Source organism: Passer domesticus, chromosome 6, assembly GCF_036417665.1.
Source record: "Passer domesticus isolate bPasDom1 chromosome 6, bPasDom1.hap1, whole genome shotgun sequence".
NCBI lineage: Eukaryota > Metazoa > Chordata > Aves > Passeriformes > Passeridae > Passer > Passer domesticus.
Genome location: NC_087479.1, coordinates 6,579,691 through 6,595,730, shown reverse-complemented (window position 1 = coordinate 6,595,730; position 16,040 = coordinate 6,579,691). Strand labels below are relative to the sequence as shown.

General features: G+C 40.0%; 1 protein-coding gene across 3 annotated transcripts in view; it reads left to right on the top strand.

Annotated features, from left to right (window-relative positions):
* ARID4A (AT-rich interaction domain 4A) overlaps positions 1–16,040 on the top strand; it is a 47,111-nt gene that overhangs the window by 29,094 nt on the left and 1,977 nt on the right. For 2 of the 3 annotated variants that reach the window (XM_064423001.1, XM_064423002.1), the window contains 13 exons: positions 1,235–1,307; positions 3,593–3,687; positions 4,006–4,103; positions 5,482–5,710; positions 7,326–7,576; positions 8,891–9,088; positions 10,199–10,283; positions 10,420–10,552; positions 10,754–10,816; positions 11,805–12,935; positions 13,533–13,637; positions 15,115–15,330; positions 15,552–15,698. In XM_064423001.1, coding sequence (XP_064279071.1) covers positions 1,235–1,307; positions 3,593–3,687; positions 4,006–4,103; positions 5,482–5,710; positions 7,326–7,576; positions 8,891–9,088; positions 10,199–10,283; positions 10,420–10,552; positions 10,754–10,816; positions 11,805–12,935; positions 13,533–13,637; positions 15,115–15,330; positions 15,552–15,698 — 2,824 coding nt within the window. The remainder of the gene's footprint in view (positions 1–1,234; positions 1,308–3,592; positions 3,688–4,005; positions 4,104–5,481; positions 5,711–7,325; positions 7,577–8,890; positions 9,089–10,198; positions 10,284–10,419; positions 10,553–10,753; positions 10,817–11,804; positions 12,936–13,532; positions 13,638–15,114; positions 15,331–15,551; positions 15,699–16,040) is intronic. The other variant, XM_064423003.1, reaches the window with a different exon arrangement.

Genomic DNA, 16,040 nt, shown 5'->3' with positions numbered 1-16,040 from the left:
TTAATTTCCTCCAATTATTCCAGAAGAAAAATTAGTGAAGTAAGACACAGATATTGTCTCTGCCGGATTGTAGCTGAGCCCTGTTGGGTTTAGAAGCTCAGAATTCAGTGAAGCAGGCAGGGCTGGGATTTATTCTGATGCTGGGCAGATTGCTGGTTAGCAAGGCACTAGCATGTACATCCCCATTTCCCTGCCTATCTCCTTGCCTTGAAGCTTAAAGTTTACAGAATGCAGAGATGACTGCAATGTAAATTGTTGTTCTGGTTTCCTTCTGGAACTGCTTGTCACTTTCCTGTTATTTTTAATAATGTAATGATAAGATTTTTTGACACGTACTGTACGTCTTTCCTTCAAGACAGCTGCAGCCTGCCTTGTGCAAACTGCCAGGCTGGCAGGAAGAAAGTGGCATGCAGAAAGCAGTGCAGGGAAAATGGTTTGGTTTTTTTTTTTTTTGGTCTCTGCTGGAATCTCAAAATTCCATGAAGATATGTAGGCATTATTTCCTCTGCCAGTCCCTTCCACACCTCCTCCCCCCAATAAATTTACTTTATTTTAATTCATTTTCACTGGAAGAAAAGGAATATCTCTATTTCACGCTGTGGATTTCTTACCATAAATTTATCTCATAGTGTTTATCTCTTTCAGGCTTTAAGTTGTAAAGATGAAACTAAGGAATTTATAGTAATAAGAAATTACAGAAGTGACATTAAAGGTGTTTCCAAATATAAGCTGAAATCTACTATTGGAGTTTAATTACAAAACAAATACTGTCTGGAGCATCTCCAACAGGTACTGTTGGAGAAAAAATTGTTCTTCAACCTGAGCTAAAGCTGGGATAAGGAAAATGAGTTAAACAAAAAAGCCCCAAACAAACAGAAAGAACCCAACCAAAAAACCCCTGGAATTCCTGTGAATTCTTTCAGTCTTGTGCATACCAGACCTCTTCTGTGTTAGGCAGGTATGCTACGTGTATTAGTGTTTTCATTTTGAGTGTCACTCATTCATTCTGTCATGGACTGATGCTTTCCCTGACCTGCATTTTCTTCTTTTCCTCCTGAGGTACCACTTCAGGCTTCCTGAATAAATTTTGTTTTCTGCCTATTTCACCATTACATGGATTCAGGGCCAAATGGGAAGTGGTTTGGGTTTAGTTCTTGCTCTTAGGCTTTTGTACAAATAAATGGTTACTTTGCATATTTGCTGTTTTCATTTATGACTGCATTTATTTTCACAGCCTGAGGAAGAGCTTGATCCTGAAGAGAGGGACAACTTCCTCCAACAGCTTTACAAGTTTATGGAAGACAGAGGTACCACTGAATTTTCTTCTTTATTTTATCTCCAGTCCACTTCTTTAATGGCACAGCACTCAAAGGGAACTCAAATCCTCCCTGAGGTGTTTTGGTTTTGTTTTGCTTTCACAAAGCCTTTTTTATGTTCACAACGCCTGTTAAATAAGCCCTTGGTTGATTTCTGGTTGTGACAGCCATGGCTGAGAGCTCTGCTGCTGTTAATCCCAGGCTGGAAGTTGTGGAATCTGTCCATGGATGGTGAAATCCAACCAGCAGAGAATGGAGATGTGCCATCCTCTAATCTCTATGCACAAATGGAGCAGTGATACCTGAAGAGACAACTCAAAAGATTCTCTTTTATCCTGTAGCTGCAACAACAAAATAGTGTGTTTTAAACATCTGTCTTTACAGAATTAAGTGAGACTTAATAAATTAGAATAGTTGAGGTCTTGGTTTCAGAGCTGTATCAGAAGTGCACATGCTCTGCACAGGGAGCAAGATGTACCTGCTGACTTGGGAGAGCTGCTGTTGCATAAGGCATTTGCAGTTGTGATGAGACTGACATGAAAATGGAAGCTTTTATGCTCCTTTTAAAAATCTATATTCAAGCCTGCAGAGTTTCATCTTTTGGAGTATATTGGTTTGATAAATTTTACTCAAGAAGTCACCACTTCAATCCTGTATCTCAAATAACATTTTCATCCTGCAGGAGCCTTGGTGTGGAGGTAGATTATAGGTGTAACTACTGCCCTTTTCCCTTTTCATCTTTCTTTTCTCTTGACAGCAGCTACCTGAATGATATTTCCATAGCAGCACAGAGGGCAGCAAATGTTGATGTATTTGAATTTGAAATGACCAGAGCTAAGGGTAAAACATGAAGTACTTGCAGAGTCTGAGTATTTGCCCCTTGCTTTTTTTTAGCGGGGCAGGTTGTTAAAATTAATGGGGAAATCAAGCTGCCTTTGTAAAAGAGGGTCTGTATGCCTTCTAAGGAGGTGTGTTCTAGATCACAGAATCGTAAAAGAACAACCCAAAAGCTGTTCAGTATTGCCAGTTCTTATCATGGGGCTGGAATTGAGCATGTATTATGGCAAAGTGTTCTGGAGCTCATCCAATATAATTTTGAAGGCCTCCTGTGTATATAATCAGTGTTTCTGGAGAATAAGCTGCCTTAGGGGAATAAAAGGCTAAGCTGGGGAGAAAAAAAAAAAAAATCATTCTGCTGCTGGGCTAATCCAGAGTTTTCCTTTCATGTAGCCTGATTGTTCCCACTTTCCTGTTTTCTTGTTTTCTCATTCTCTTTCTTAAACACTCATAGACTACAAAACCAGTAGGGCTATCAGGACCTTGTGAAGGTAGAAGAAGAAAGCATTTGTGTGCTGAATTTGAAGACTCAGTCCATGAAATGTTCTTTAAGCTAGTATGTGGATTGAGCAATGTGCAGGACTTCTTCAGGACTGGGACCTTCCCCTTGCCTGTTTGCTTTTTATTTTCCTTCTCCATCCTTGTAACAAGATTTCTGTTCCCACCAGATTTGTTCTACATTCTGTTCTCTCAGTATAAATGTTTTGATTCATGGAATCATGACAGTATTCCCAAAGTCCTATAAAATTATTTTAATGATTCCAAATATAATTGCGTGAAGATGAGGGAAGATACAAAGCAGCAGGGAAGAGGTTTGGTATTCTTCCTTGCTGGGAGGATTATTGTCTACGTATGCAGCCACTTGCCCTAAGTCACTTTTGGTTTCTCCTTCTGCAGATAATTACTGCTCTTTATGTCACTGCCACTCAGCTGATCTGAGATTTTTCTTTTCCCTGGAACTGTCCCAGATATTCATGTCCTGTCAGGTCCTTGTGCTTTTCCACATTCTGACAATTTTCCTGAGTGTCTCTTCCTAATCCAACATCTCTGCTTGTTCCTCGTTCCTTTCAGCCCACGGTGGTTTTAGTTAATCTCTTCACACACAGTTCTGTTCCAGCATTCCTCAGGTGTTCTCTGCAGCTTCCTGCAGTTCTGGCTGTCCTCCCTGCTCACGAGAGGAGCAGTGGGATGCAGCCTGGTGGATAGGGGTTCTTAATAAACCTGGGAGGCTGATAAACCACCCAGAGATAAGGATGCATTCAAAACAGGGTGAAGCCTTAACTGGTCACTGGAATTTACTGACTTGGGAGCATACCTCAATCCATTTAATACAGACTTTAAAATGCAGAAAAATACTTGTAGTGAAATGTGTGCTAAAGGCATGGAAGAGACATCTTGCTGTTCTTTGGGATAACTTGTTTCTGTTTTATTTTATTCAGGTACTCCTATCAATAAACCACCAGTTCTGGGCTACAAGGACCTTAACCTCTTCAAACTTTTTAGGCTGGTTTATCAGCAGGGTGGGTGTGACAATGTAAGTACTGGATGTTCTCTGAATGAAATATGTCTGTTCATTCATATCTATAAAGAGTTGTCCAGGGGAGCTGGGGATGGCCCATCCCTGGCAGTGTTCAGGCCAGGCTGGACAGGGCTTGGAACAACCTGGGATAGTGGGAGGTGTCCCTGCCCATGGCAAGGGCTTGGAACTGGATGATTTTTGAGGTCCCTTCCAACCCAAACTGTTCATTGGTTAATAAAGGCTTTGGCTTTTAGCTCTGTTAGACATTAGTCCTTAATGTTCTTATTTTAAAAAAACCTGTAAACTTCCTTTTTTCTTTTTTTCCCCTCAAAGATTGAAAGTGGTGCTGTATGGAAGCAAATTTATATGGACCTTGGCATTCCTATTTTGAACTCAGCTGCTTCCTACAACGTAAAAACTGCTTATAGAAAGTAAGTTCTTATATTGGATAGTGGTGAAAACACTTTTCCTTTCTTTTTCCTAGCTGTAGCTTGTACAATATTCAAGAGGTTTTTGGCAGCTAGAGAGAGCAGTTGATATTCTTCAGTTAATGAACAGTTCTGAGCATTTTCCAGTGCTGATGTGGAGGAAAGGAGGGAGCAGTCAGGGCTGGAAGTTCCTGTTGCTCCAATACATGAGAATTCTGCTCATTTTTTACCAAGAAACTTTCACTTTCCTCCTGTGCTGATGGTATTTCAGAGTCCACCACTGAAATTTATAAAATAAGCTTTGGCAGATAGAGTTTTGCAAGTTAAGGCAATTAACAGTAACAGACTCTTTAATCTTTAGATCTTGTATGCATTGAGGAGAATTTTATACCAGTTGCTTTAACTTCATGGAAGGTGTTGACTGAAAAAAGACTTGTTTCAGATTGTACATTTACATGTAATCTTTGCATAATTTGTTTAATAATGGCATTAGGGGTTAACTGTGTGCATTGCTGTGGGGAATGTGAGAGTTATTAAATAGTAAAATCATTACTTACATTGACCAAATGCATAAATCTTTTTCTTCTGACCCTCACTTTTCAGCTGTGTTGTAACTTTTGAATTGGAAACCTTTCAGGAATGACATTTTCCAAGCTCTTTCCTAAATAAAAACTGTTTTTATTGTTTATCCTCCTGGAAGTTTAACAAGAAATAATTGGGCTTTTTGAGTAAAAGGGAAGAATGAGGTTCTCTTGACTCAAACGTAAGGAAATTTGGAAGTAGGGATGACTAATGACTGAACTCATGCTAATGTCAATGAAGATGACAATGTTGAGGCTCTCTTCAGTGGGATTTGAACTGGGCACATGTTTAAGGTCTGTATTTTACAGAGAAGAGTGTTTATCCTGGAAAGAGTAATTGGTAAATGTGTACTGGGTTGCTGTTAATAGTGGAAATAATGATGATGTTTGGACACATGAAAATGTGTTGTGACAGTGCTAGTGTGTTGTAACTTGCATATTAATTCTTTGAGGAATAAGCTAATTCATGCCTCTCTCACCTATAACTAGATTAGAGTGTGCACAGGCAGTTTCCAGACAACAAGCTCTTGCATGGCATTACTGTCATGAATTCTTAACTGGATGGGGATGAAGTTAAATATGTGGGAAGCACCTCTGTGTACTCTTTTTCATTTGACTTGAAATTGTTTCACTTCAAAATCTTCTCTAGCTTTTATATTTGTATTTGCTTTTATTTGGTTGGGTTTTTTTCCTTTATTATTATTTTCCTGAAGTTACTGAGCAGGAAAATAGGTTTTATGCACTTCAATAAATGGAAAATAAACCATGGAATACAAATGGGACCTTCCTTGTGTCTGTAGGTATCTTTATGGTTTTGAAGAGTACTGCCGTTCTGCAAACATTCAGTTTAGGACCATCCATCACAATGAACCAAAAGTGGTAGAAGAGACACAGAAACACGTGGAACCAATGGAGGAAAGCGTGAAAGAGGAACAAAAAATGCCCCCAACAGAAGTTAAAAAAGAAGCAGAAGAAAATTATTCCAGCAGTGAAAGTGAGAAAGAAGAAATTGAACTAAGATCCCCAAGGGTGAGTGGATTGAACTGATTTGTGTTTGGTCTTTAACAAAGCCCCTTTGTGTAGTGAACAGTTTCCATAAGAAGTTTTCCCTGTGGAGCAGCTGCACGTTGGAATTGTTGCACTTACACAAGTGTGGAGTTCTGTGAGTGTTAACTGTTAATTATGTTCTACCTGGACACAGTCAGGTTTGATTATTCCTTCATATTGCACACCTTGCTTGGGATTTGCTCAGGCTCAGTTGGATGTGCTCTGGTTCAGGGATGGCTTGGAGCTGTTCTCATCAGAACAGTGGAACACAGCAGGACAGTCGTGGCTGTGGGAGGGTTTCCACAGGCACATGGAACCTGGAGCCTTCTGGCAAGAAACAGGAATATCAAAAACCTGCTATGCATGTAAGAATCAAAGGAAGACCCATTTCTCTGAGCTAGTTTTTACCACAGTTTCTCTTCTAATAGATGAAACACTCAAATATTAGAGTATGTAGACAAAAGTAGAGGGAAGAACAATTAAGTTTAGCCTTCATTTGTCTCTAAATGCTGTAGAGGTGAGGGTTGTGTTAGTAGCTGCATAGATCAGATCAGTGGCCCATCAGCTGGAGGATACTGAACACCATGAGGAATACAGACAGGTATTTTAAAGGTGTTGGAATATGACTGTAGCACTCATTTAATTACATTGAAAGAACATTTTGTGTTCTTCAATAGAGTATGACTACTGAAGGACAACAATTGCTGCTTTTAAATTGCTGAAGTTCTAAAGATTCTGTTTGACTAAAATGTCATTCTGTTGGAGTCCTTCTTGCAAAGCAGCTTTTCAAGCAAACATATGGCCTTACAGATTAATAGATGAAAGGACATGGTGTAAACACAGGTTGAGACTTCTATTATGTATTATAGTTCTGTTTAAATGAAAGTGGTTGTTCCAAGCTGCATCAGCCTCAGTGAACTTCCCGACATGACATTAGCTTTGTTCTTAGTTTGTTCATTTATTTTTGAGTTCGTTTTTCTTTTTGAGAACTCTCAAAAGAAGGATAAAGAAATGTAAGATTTTTTTTGTCTTTTTAATAATTGGCTCTTTGTTCTGAATAAAAAGCAGTGATCCTATCAAGAGACTTCTAATAAATCAAATTATAATCCTGTGCTAAATCTCTCAGAATCAGTTGCAGATAGTCCCAGGCAGCAACTGCCTTTGAGTACTCAAGGTGCCTTTTAAAAATGGGATATTTAGAGTTTTTTGAAAGCTGACAAATTTCTGCCCCTGATATCCACAGGTGACTGTCAGGATTGAAGATGCCTCCCCTCAATATTCTATACAAGCACTTCAGATAATGATACTGCTGTAGGTGAACAAGACATTTTGGCCCTCTCTGTCAGAGTAATAAACATTACAGGTCCAAACAAATGTTCTGAAATCCTCCATCAGTTAATCAGAAACTCATCCTTATTATTCCAAATGAAGCAGATACAAAAACTTAAAGTTTTAATTTTACTATTTTAGAATATTTTGCACTTTTTTGTCATTTCTTCTCTACAGGAGTTGCATGTCTCACTTTTTGCCTGGATTTGGAGAGGTTATAAGAAAGCAGGGGACAGGAGTCTTTACACTGATTTTCTTTCTGTTCCAGGGACGAAGAAGACTTGCCCGTGATGCAGCCCCTGCTAAAAAAGATGGTGAAGAGGATAAAACCCAAGACAAATTAAAAGACAGTAACAAAGAAAACAAAGATGTAGAGGAAACACCTGAGAATGCAGAAAAGAAAGAAAATGAAACTCCTCTAGGGAAGAAAAGCACACCAAAGCAAAAAGAGAAGAAAATTAAAAAACAGGAGGATTCTGATAAAGAGTCAGATGAAGAGGAAGAGAGGCAGAGGGAGAGGTGAGCACCAACTTGTATCACCTTCTTTGGGTTTCTCTGTGCCATGATTGAGCTGTTCTCCAGGCAGAAGGACACAGACTTGATCTTACTGGAGTGTGAAAATCAGAAGCCTTATTCACTCAGACAGGCAGGGAAGGGAACATTTTATTTCAAGCTTGTAGACCTGCTGTACTTTCTGGAAGCATCTTTTTGTGCTCGATGCCAGGCTGCATTTTTCACTGTCACTTTACTTGCCAAGGCTGTGTTGGTGTTTTATCACACCAATACCTCCAGACACCAAGCTGACCAGGCTGAGAGTCTGCCAGGTGCTGTGAGGGTGGGAACAGCTTGGGGACACTTCCCTGGGCAGTTGAAAGAGAAATGGCACATCCTTCTTCTCCTGTGCTTTAAGGGTTTGCTGATGGCTGGTGAAGCTGCAGGCTCCTTGTTTTTACTGTGTGTCAGGTGATCAAGGCAGCAAAGTTTTCTTTAATCTGTGTGGGTGTTACTTGTCCTCTGAGTTGCTTGCCACAAGATAATTGATCTTTCACTGAAGGCCAACAAATCTGTTTCATTAAAAGCAAACCTATAGTCCTTTTTAGTATTTTATTTCTTGCTGAATTTTGTAGAGTAACTTCTAAATTATGCTAAATTGTCCCTTAAGTAGAGAAGGAATTATAGCTAAAAATAGGTTTGATTGTAGTTCTTCAAAATATGTTTGAGTATAATGTTTAAAGAGTAGCTAAGGGTGTAATGAGAGGTGGATGTATCTAGTAAAGAGCTGTGCAGACACTTTTAAGCTTGGCTGAACACTTTTATGATCAAGTTTTTTTCCAATGGAATGGTGTTTGTGTCCATGAGAGGATCACTGTGATGGCAATTCAAACTCATGTGCAATTAATAAACTGTAGCATGTTAAGGCAATTGTAAAAGTACCTTTTTTATAAATAATGTGTCAAAATCAAATATTTCAGAAACTGACGTTTTCTTCCTATGTTGTTTAGGAGACACAACTGAGTTAACTTTTATTCCTGTTTGTATTATCAAAATACTAATTTTTAAAATAATATTTAAGCTTTGAGGTAGTTGTATGTTTTATAAATTGTGTTTAAATTTTAATAAAACTTTCTGGATATTTTTGGCACTTAGCCCTATTCTCTCTAAGTACTGTTCTTGATTTAAAAAATCTGTTTCTGAGCAAGCTTTAGAGACAGGACAGGGTGCAGAAATTTAATTTCTTTTTTTGTTGCAGCCTTTTTCTACCTTGACTACTCTCTTAATTTTAAAATAGGATTGTCACTAATTAGTGGGCATTTAAAATACATTTTATTGCAGGGAAGAAATTGAGAACAAAGGAGAATCAGAAGGTGAAGAGGATGAGGAGGACACAGAACCCTGCCTGACTGGAACCAAAGTGAAAGTAAAATATGGACGTGGAAAGACTCAAAAAATTTATGAAGCCAGTATTAAAAGCACAGAGATTGATGATGGAGAAGTTTTATATTTAGTTCATTACTACGGTTGGAATGTAAGGTGAGGATAACAAATTGCCTTTCATTTCTTTGTTCAAAGGCTTATTTGCAAAAGAAATTTTTGTTTTTAAGGAAATCAAATAAGAAATGGTCAGTGATGTGGCTGCATATTGAATTGTCAACATAATAGGCTCTGACTTCTTCACTTTTCAGTGTTGGTGATTTTGGTCATGGTGTTGCAGTGAAATGTCAGAATATACTTGTACTTTTCCAAGTGTCCATCTGCCTTTAGTGATCCTCACCCCTTCCAGGAGTATCCCTGATATTTATTGTGTCTTTCAGTGTTAGTACTAGCAAACTTTCCCTTAAGGGAGCCATTGATAATGGTGAAGATATTTACAGCTAAGTGTATTAAGCACTGGAATTTTGGCAATAAAATATATTCTTGTATTGAATGTTAAGTGGGATTGTAAAAATGCTTCTCCTGGCAGCCAGTCTTTATAGTAGTTTATATACTTCTGGTATATAACATGTGGTATTCCAAATCCATAAGCAAATTGCTTTATGTGGCAACATGAAGTTTGAGTGTGGCAATATTCTCCAAATATTTGCAGGTTCCCTTTAGCTTATTATTAATACCTTTAGGAGATTTTGAGGAGTATCAGTGTGTTTGTGCTTTTCAGGATCTCATCCAGTTTGTTGCCATAATTAAAAAAAAAAGGTACATTTCCTGCTGAGGTATGGTGTGGTGAAAACTGTCTTGTGTCTGATAACTGTGGAATAACTGACACTTTAGAGCTGACTCAGTCCCCTGAGTGTTCCAGTGACAGACAGGGAAGTTTGTACCTTCATTCCCTCATTCCATAAGGGTTTTTTGTCGACTGGAAATGTCATTCACCTTTCTAAGGCCAGAATACTGCATGAGTTATAAATACATGCTCTGCTGTCATGGAATGGTTTGGGTGGAAAGGAAATCTTATCTCATTCCACCCTCCTGCCCTGGCAGGGACACCTTCCACTATCCCACGGTGCTCTGAGCCCCATCCAACCTGGTGTTGGCCTTTTTCTACTTCATTAATGAATATTTTGTGTTAATTTAATTCTTTTACTCCTTATATTCAAACAATATTTTTATGTGCAGTGATAACAGCATGGTTTCATTCCCTTTCAGGTATGATGAATGGGTGAAAGCTGATCGAATTATATGGCCAGTGGAAAAAGGAGGACCAAAGAGAAAACAGAAGAAAAAAACAAAAGTAATGATTTCAATAAGTTTGTTGTAGTACTGTATTAAAAAAAAAAGTTATTCAGGCCACATTCTAGTTTTTAATAGAGCAAAAGGTTTTATAATCAGTGTGAAACATTAATAAAAATCCACTGTTTCCCCTGCAGAATAAAGAAGATGGTGAAAAGGATGAGAAGAAGGATGAGGAGAAACAAAAATCCAAGCGTGGGCGTCCCCCTCTGAAATCCACTCTCCCATCCAACACGTCCTGCAGCCTCCCCAAAACGCCCAGCAGCGAAGGTAAATGCGGCTCCGGAGGTGCAGGGGCAGCCGCGCTCCCTGCACCCGCTGCAGCCCGGGCTGCTGTGCGGGCCGGGGCCGGAGCCAGCCCGGAGCTCCCGCTCTGCCCCCGGAGCTCCCGCTCCGCCCCCGGGGCGGCCCCGCCGCGGCCGGGAGCTCCTGCTGCTCCACACAAATTAATTCTTTCGATTTTAATTTTAGCAACACCTCGCAGGCAGACCAGACGTAGCTCAGGAATGTTTGATTCTGATAGAGGATCAAACGGTGAGTGATCTCAGCCCTGTGTATGCTTTGGAGGCTTTTTCAGTACCTTTTTGAAAAGAAGTTTGGGGGTTTTTTGGGGTTTTTTTAACCTTTTTTTTTTGGTTGGTTATTTTTTTTTCCTTTCTCCTTGTGAATTTTGTTGAGTAAGCAGTTGAGCTGACACTGCTGAGGGGTACAGCTTACTCACAGAAGAGCAGTGACTGTACAAGTCATCCCATGTTCTTGAGCCAGAGCCTTTGAGTCCTGAGCAGACCAAATGCAGTGCTAAAATGATAGTCTTTATTGTGCTAATTAAGTGCTCAACCTCAATACTCCATCATCCAGCAGAGCTGTTAATTATACACAAATGGCAGCACATCTTTGGTGTTTCTAAGCCTCTCTGAACAAGAACTGAAGTGAAATCACTGTCTCCTTTTAGTACAGGTCCCTGAGTAATCTGGTAATGTACTAATGCTTGCCCTTTATGTGGTGCATCATTTGTACAATAGTCAGCAGTGAAATGTCCATATTGGGATTTAGAAGGTTTTTATTTTTGGGTTTGGGTTGTTTTTTCTTCTCTGCATGGAGGGGAGAAATTTTTTTTTTTGGTTTTGTAGTGTCACTTGGGAGAGGCAATATCCATGGGATCAGGGGAATCTATAAAACTATTTTTGCTGCAGTAAAATGTAATTCATATGTATTGGCTTATTTGGGAAATAGTAGAAGAATCATAGACTTCAGCTAAATCACCTGAGTTAAGAGCATCATCCAGATGCTTCCTGAGCCCTGACAGCACCACCACTACTGCAGTTTCATAGAAATTTTAGGTAAAAATAAGAAGTGTAGCAAGTGTGTTGAGTAATGCAGGATTTTTAAATTTTAAAAAAATTACTGTAAACTGATGATAACATCATAGATTACTGAAAGCAGGGGTTTTTGTGAGGTTCAAATAAAAAATCATGGTGGAATTATTTAGGGTGCTGTTTGCTTCTTTTTAAAATTTTTTTAGACTCTGGTACATCTGACAGTGAAGCAGATGAGTCATCTGAAAAGAATTTGAATGAAGAATTTTCTCCAGAAACTTCAGAACTGGAAAAAAATGAAAAACTCCGTGATGAGAAGGTGGATGAGGAAAACCCAAAGATTTCTCATGTGCTGAAGGAAAACGACAGGACTCAAGTACAGCCACTAGAAACACTGAAACTGGAAGTTGAGGAAAGTGAACAAATTGTTCAAATTTTTGGAAATAAAACGGATCAAATGGAAGAAATCAAAAGAGAGGTTGAAAAATCACCTAAGGGAAAAGGGAGAAGGAGCAAGACAAAAGATCCCTCATTGGAGAATGCAAAGATTGCACCAGGAAGCCAGGAAGAGGTGACAAATGAATCTCTTACAGAACCTGAAAGGTTAGATGTGTCTTCCTTGGACTGTAAAGACATTTCCAGCACTACTGAAAGTGAAACAGAGCCCTCCACAAAAGATAAGAAACTTTTGAAAAGGAAAACTTTGGAACAGGCATCACCTGAGAAGAGAAATCGGCGGGAGAGCGAGATGGAAGTGCCAAATATTGTATCTGAAGAGAGGACCAATGAATGTAGTGGAGCAGAGGAATGTAGAGGGCTGAATGCTGAGGAGTCCCTCAGAACTGAAAACGAGGAGATGCCGTCCCTGGTGGCAGAGTCGGTTCCGCACGGTCCGGAGCTGAGGAATGACAACTTCCAACGGCCAGCTGAGGCCAACGAGAGCCTTCCCTTGAAGGATGAGGATGACACAATGCCTCAGATTGGTCCTGAAACCTTGCTGTGCCACGAAGTAGACCTGGATGACTTGGATGAGAAGGAGAAGACCAGCACTGAAGACACAATAGCAGAAAAGCCAGACCCCAGTGCTTCCAACTCTGCGCCCTCTGCCTTAGCCCCCGGCGTCCCCTCGAGCTTCCCGGTGGCCTCTCCCCTGGCCCTCAGCCAGGACGAGTCCCGCAGCATCAAGAGCGAGAGTGACATGACCATCGAGGTGGACAGTGTGGCAGAAGAGTCTCAGGAGGGGCTCTGTGAGAGTGAGTCTGCCAATGGATTCGAAGCCAGCACCACCTCGAGCAATTGCAGCATGGCCGGGCAGGAGAGGGAGACGGGAGAGAAAGGTGAGTGTTCCTGGAGGAGTCACTCCAGCTCTGGTCCTTGCTGAAGGTGGCTTGAGGCTGCTGTCACTTGGCTAAAAATTGCTGTTCTGTGTTGTCTGCTGGTTATAGATTCATAGAATGGTTTGGGTAGAGGGAACCTCAAAGCCCATCTTGTTCCAGTCCCCTTCCATGGGCAGAGACACCTTCCACTATCCCAGGTTGCTCCAAGCTCCATCCAGCCTGTCCTGGAGCACTTCTAGGGACAGGGCAGCCACAGCCTCTGTGGGCACCCTGTGCCAAGGCCTCAGCACCCTCACAGGGAAGAATTCCATCCCAATATCCCATCTAACCCTGCCCACCTGCAGTGGGAAGCCATTCCCCCCCTTGTCCTGTCACTCCAGGCCATTGTGCCAAGTCCCCCTCCAGCTCTCCTAGAGCCCCTTTAGACCCTGGAAGGGTCTCTAAGTTCTCCCCAGAGCTTCCTCTTCTCCAGGCTGTGAACTCTCTCAGCCTGTCTGGTTTTTAATTTCTTTGTTGCTTATAAAAAGAGCTTTTTAGTAGCAGAAGTATTTGAGGTGTCTTATGTTTTATTTTTGATTTTTTTCCCTCCTCTCATAGGTCAAAAAAGACCCAGTGACAGCAATAGTGGAACGCTGGCAAAAAAGCAAAAGCGAACTCCAAAGCGAACCAGTGCTGCAGCCAAAAATGAAAAGAATGGAACAGGTATATTCCTGCAGGGAGAGGAGGGGGAAGGTTGTCCTGGCCTGTAAATATGTGAAGAAACCTACTGTTCTCATGTTACAAACAATTTCCAGTGGATGGGGCTTCCCTCTCAAGGTTTTCATTTTTATTCATTGTGATTATTGGTGATAAATGGGAGAGGAGTTCTGAGCTCTGAAGTGGGAAATCTCTTGCCTGTTTTATATTACTTACTTAGGAAAAATATCTAAATTATTATTCATATTAGCAGCTAGTATGTATTTACCATTATGCTGATTTTTAAATATTGGATTGGTTATGAATTTGGCAGAGGGCACATTTAAAGTCTTAAAACAAGTGTTTCTCCTGGGGAAAAAATAAATATTTTTGAAATACAGAAAAATGTTGGATGCTAAAGAAAAGCTTTTCATCCAAAAGAATCTTGTCTAGTTTTTCTCTCAAGTGTCTGACTATTTTATAACTTGCTATGGAAATCTGAATTTTTGTGTTTCTGTAGCTCATTTTTCAGAGAATCACAGAGTGGTTTGGGTTGGAAAGGACCTTAAAAAAACCATCTTGTTCCAAACCCCTGCCATGGGCAGGGACACCTTCCACTGTCCCAGGTTGCTTCAAGCCCCATCCAACCTGGCCTGGAACACTTCCAGGGATCCAGGGGCAGCCACAGCTTCTCTGGGCACCCTGTGCCAGGGCCTCACCATCTTTATAATAAATAATTTCTGTCTAATATCCCATCTATCCCTGCCCTCCTTCAGCTTAAGGTCATTCCCTCTTGTCCTGTCACAGAATTTTTGACATAATTTCATGATTGAATCAGTGGTTTTGGCTTTGTGGCAACACTGTTATATTTTTAAATATCAAACTAAAATACTAATTCTCTGACATGCACTATTCAGATATATTTAACATGCCTGTGGAGAACTTGGCAGTTATTGTGGGAATCTAAAATATTTGAATATATGAGCTAAAAATTTTCTGTTACATGTTGAACTTCTGTGGTTTTAGTCATGTTTCAGAACTGTTCCTTTAGATGTGTAAAGCAGTTTGATAACTAAATACAATCATGTGCTACCTACCCATAGTAATACAGGGTTAATCTTTAAGAAAAGGGTTTTAGTGTCTGCTTTATATTAGAAAGCTAAAATAGGTGATGTAAGACAGTTTATCAGTGCTTTAATATTCTAGTTTTGGTATGTTTGTTTATTATTTCTGAACAGAAGTTTGGCTATTACTTTTTCACTAGAGCTAGTCAGCCCTTGAATTCTCCAGCATCAATTATGATTATTACACTTGAGAGTTCAGTGCATGTTGTGTCTGATCAGGTTATCCATGGAATCTGAGATCATTATTCCTTGGGTGTGTTTTGTGATCTCCTAAGCAAGAAGCAGCAGGGTTTTTTTTAAATTGTTTTCTTTACTATACCCACAATTTTTAAAATGTAAAGGTGGAGATTTTAAGTCCAAATTAATTCTTTTTCCTGCAGGACAAAGCAGTGACAGTGAAGATCTCCCTGTCCTGGACAGTTCCAGTAAATGTACTCCTGTTAAACACATCAATGCATCCAAACCCCAGAAGATTTCCCGCTCCCCTGCCAGGGTGGTTTCTCCTCACATCAAGGATGGAGAGAAGGACAAGCACAGGGACAAGCACCACCACCAGAATGCTTCACCCAGAGTGTACAAATGGAGCTTCCAGCTCAGTAAGGATTCTAGAAATTACTTGATTTCAGGGAAATCAACATTTGTTCTGAAAGAAAAACATGGCAATTTTGGGATACTAAATTAGGTGTGGGCCTTTCTGGCATAGTTACAGAAATGTGTTATCTTCCATGCTGTGTCTTACATCCTCTTAAGAACTGCATTCATTTGTTTAAAATCACCTTGACAAAGCTATTTTTTTTTCTTTTCTTTCCACTTGCAGATGAACTGGACAATATGAGCAGCACTGAAAGGATCTCCTTCCTACAAGAAAAGCTCCAGGAGATACGGAAATACTACATGTCCTTGAAGTCAGAAGTAGCAACCATAGACAGGAGAAGGAAACGATTGAAAAAGAAAGACAGAGAAGGTGAGGTTGAGATTTGTTTTATGATTCCCGTGAGGAGGTAATTTGTTTGGAAATGCATAACTCACAGCAATTTGAGTTGAATTGATGATATTTTAGAAGGACAGAAAGTGTTACCATCTGTTTATGTACGTATTTAGAAAGAATATTTGTGGTTTTTTGGAACTTGAACCTGACAGAAACATTGGCTGGCTCTTTTATAGCTGTGTGGTAGAAACTTGGACTTTCTAGTGCAAGTGTTTCCATTAGACTCATCTGAGTTACCTTTTCAATAACTGGGTGAGACTAATCCTGTGTCTGAATACAGCAGGCAAGCAATTGGAAAAACCTCTGTATAATTTTTTT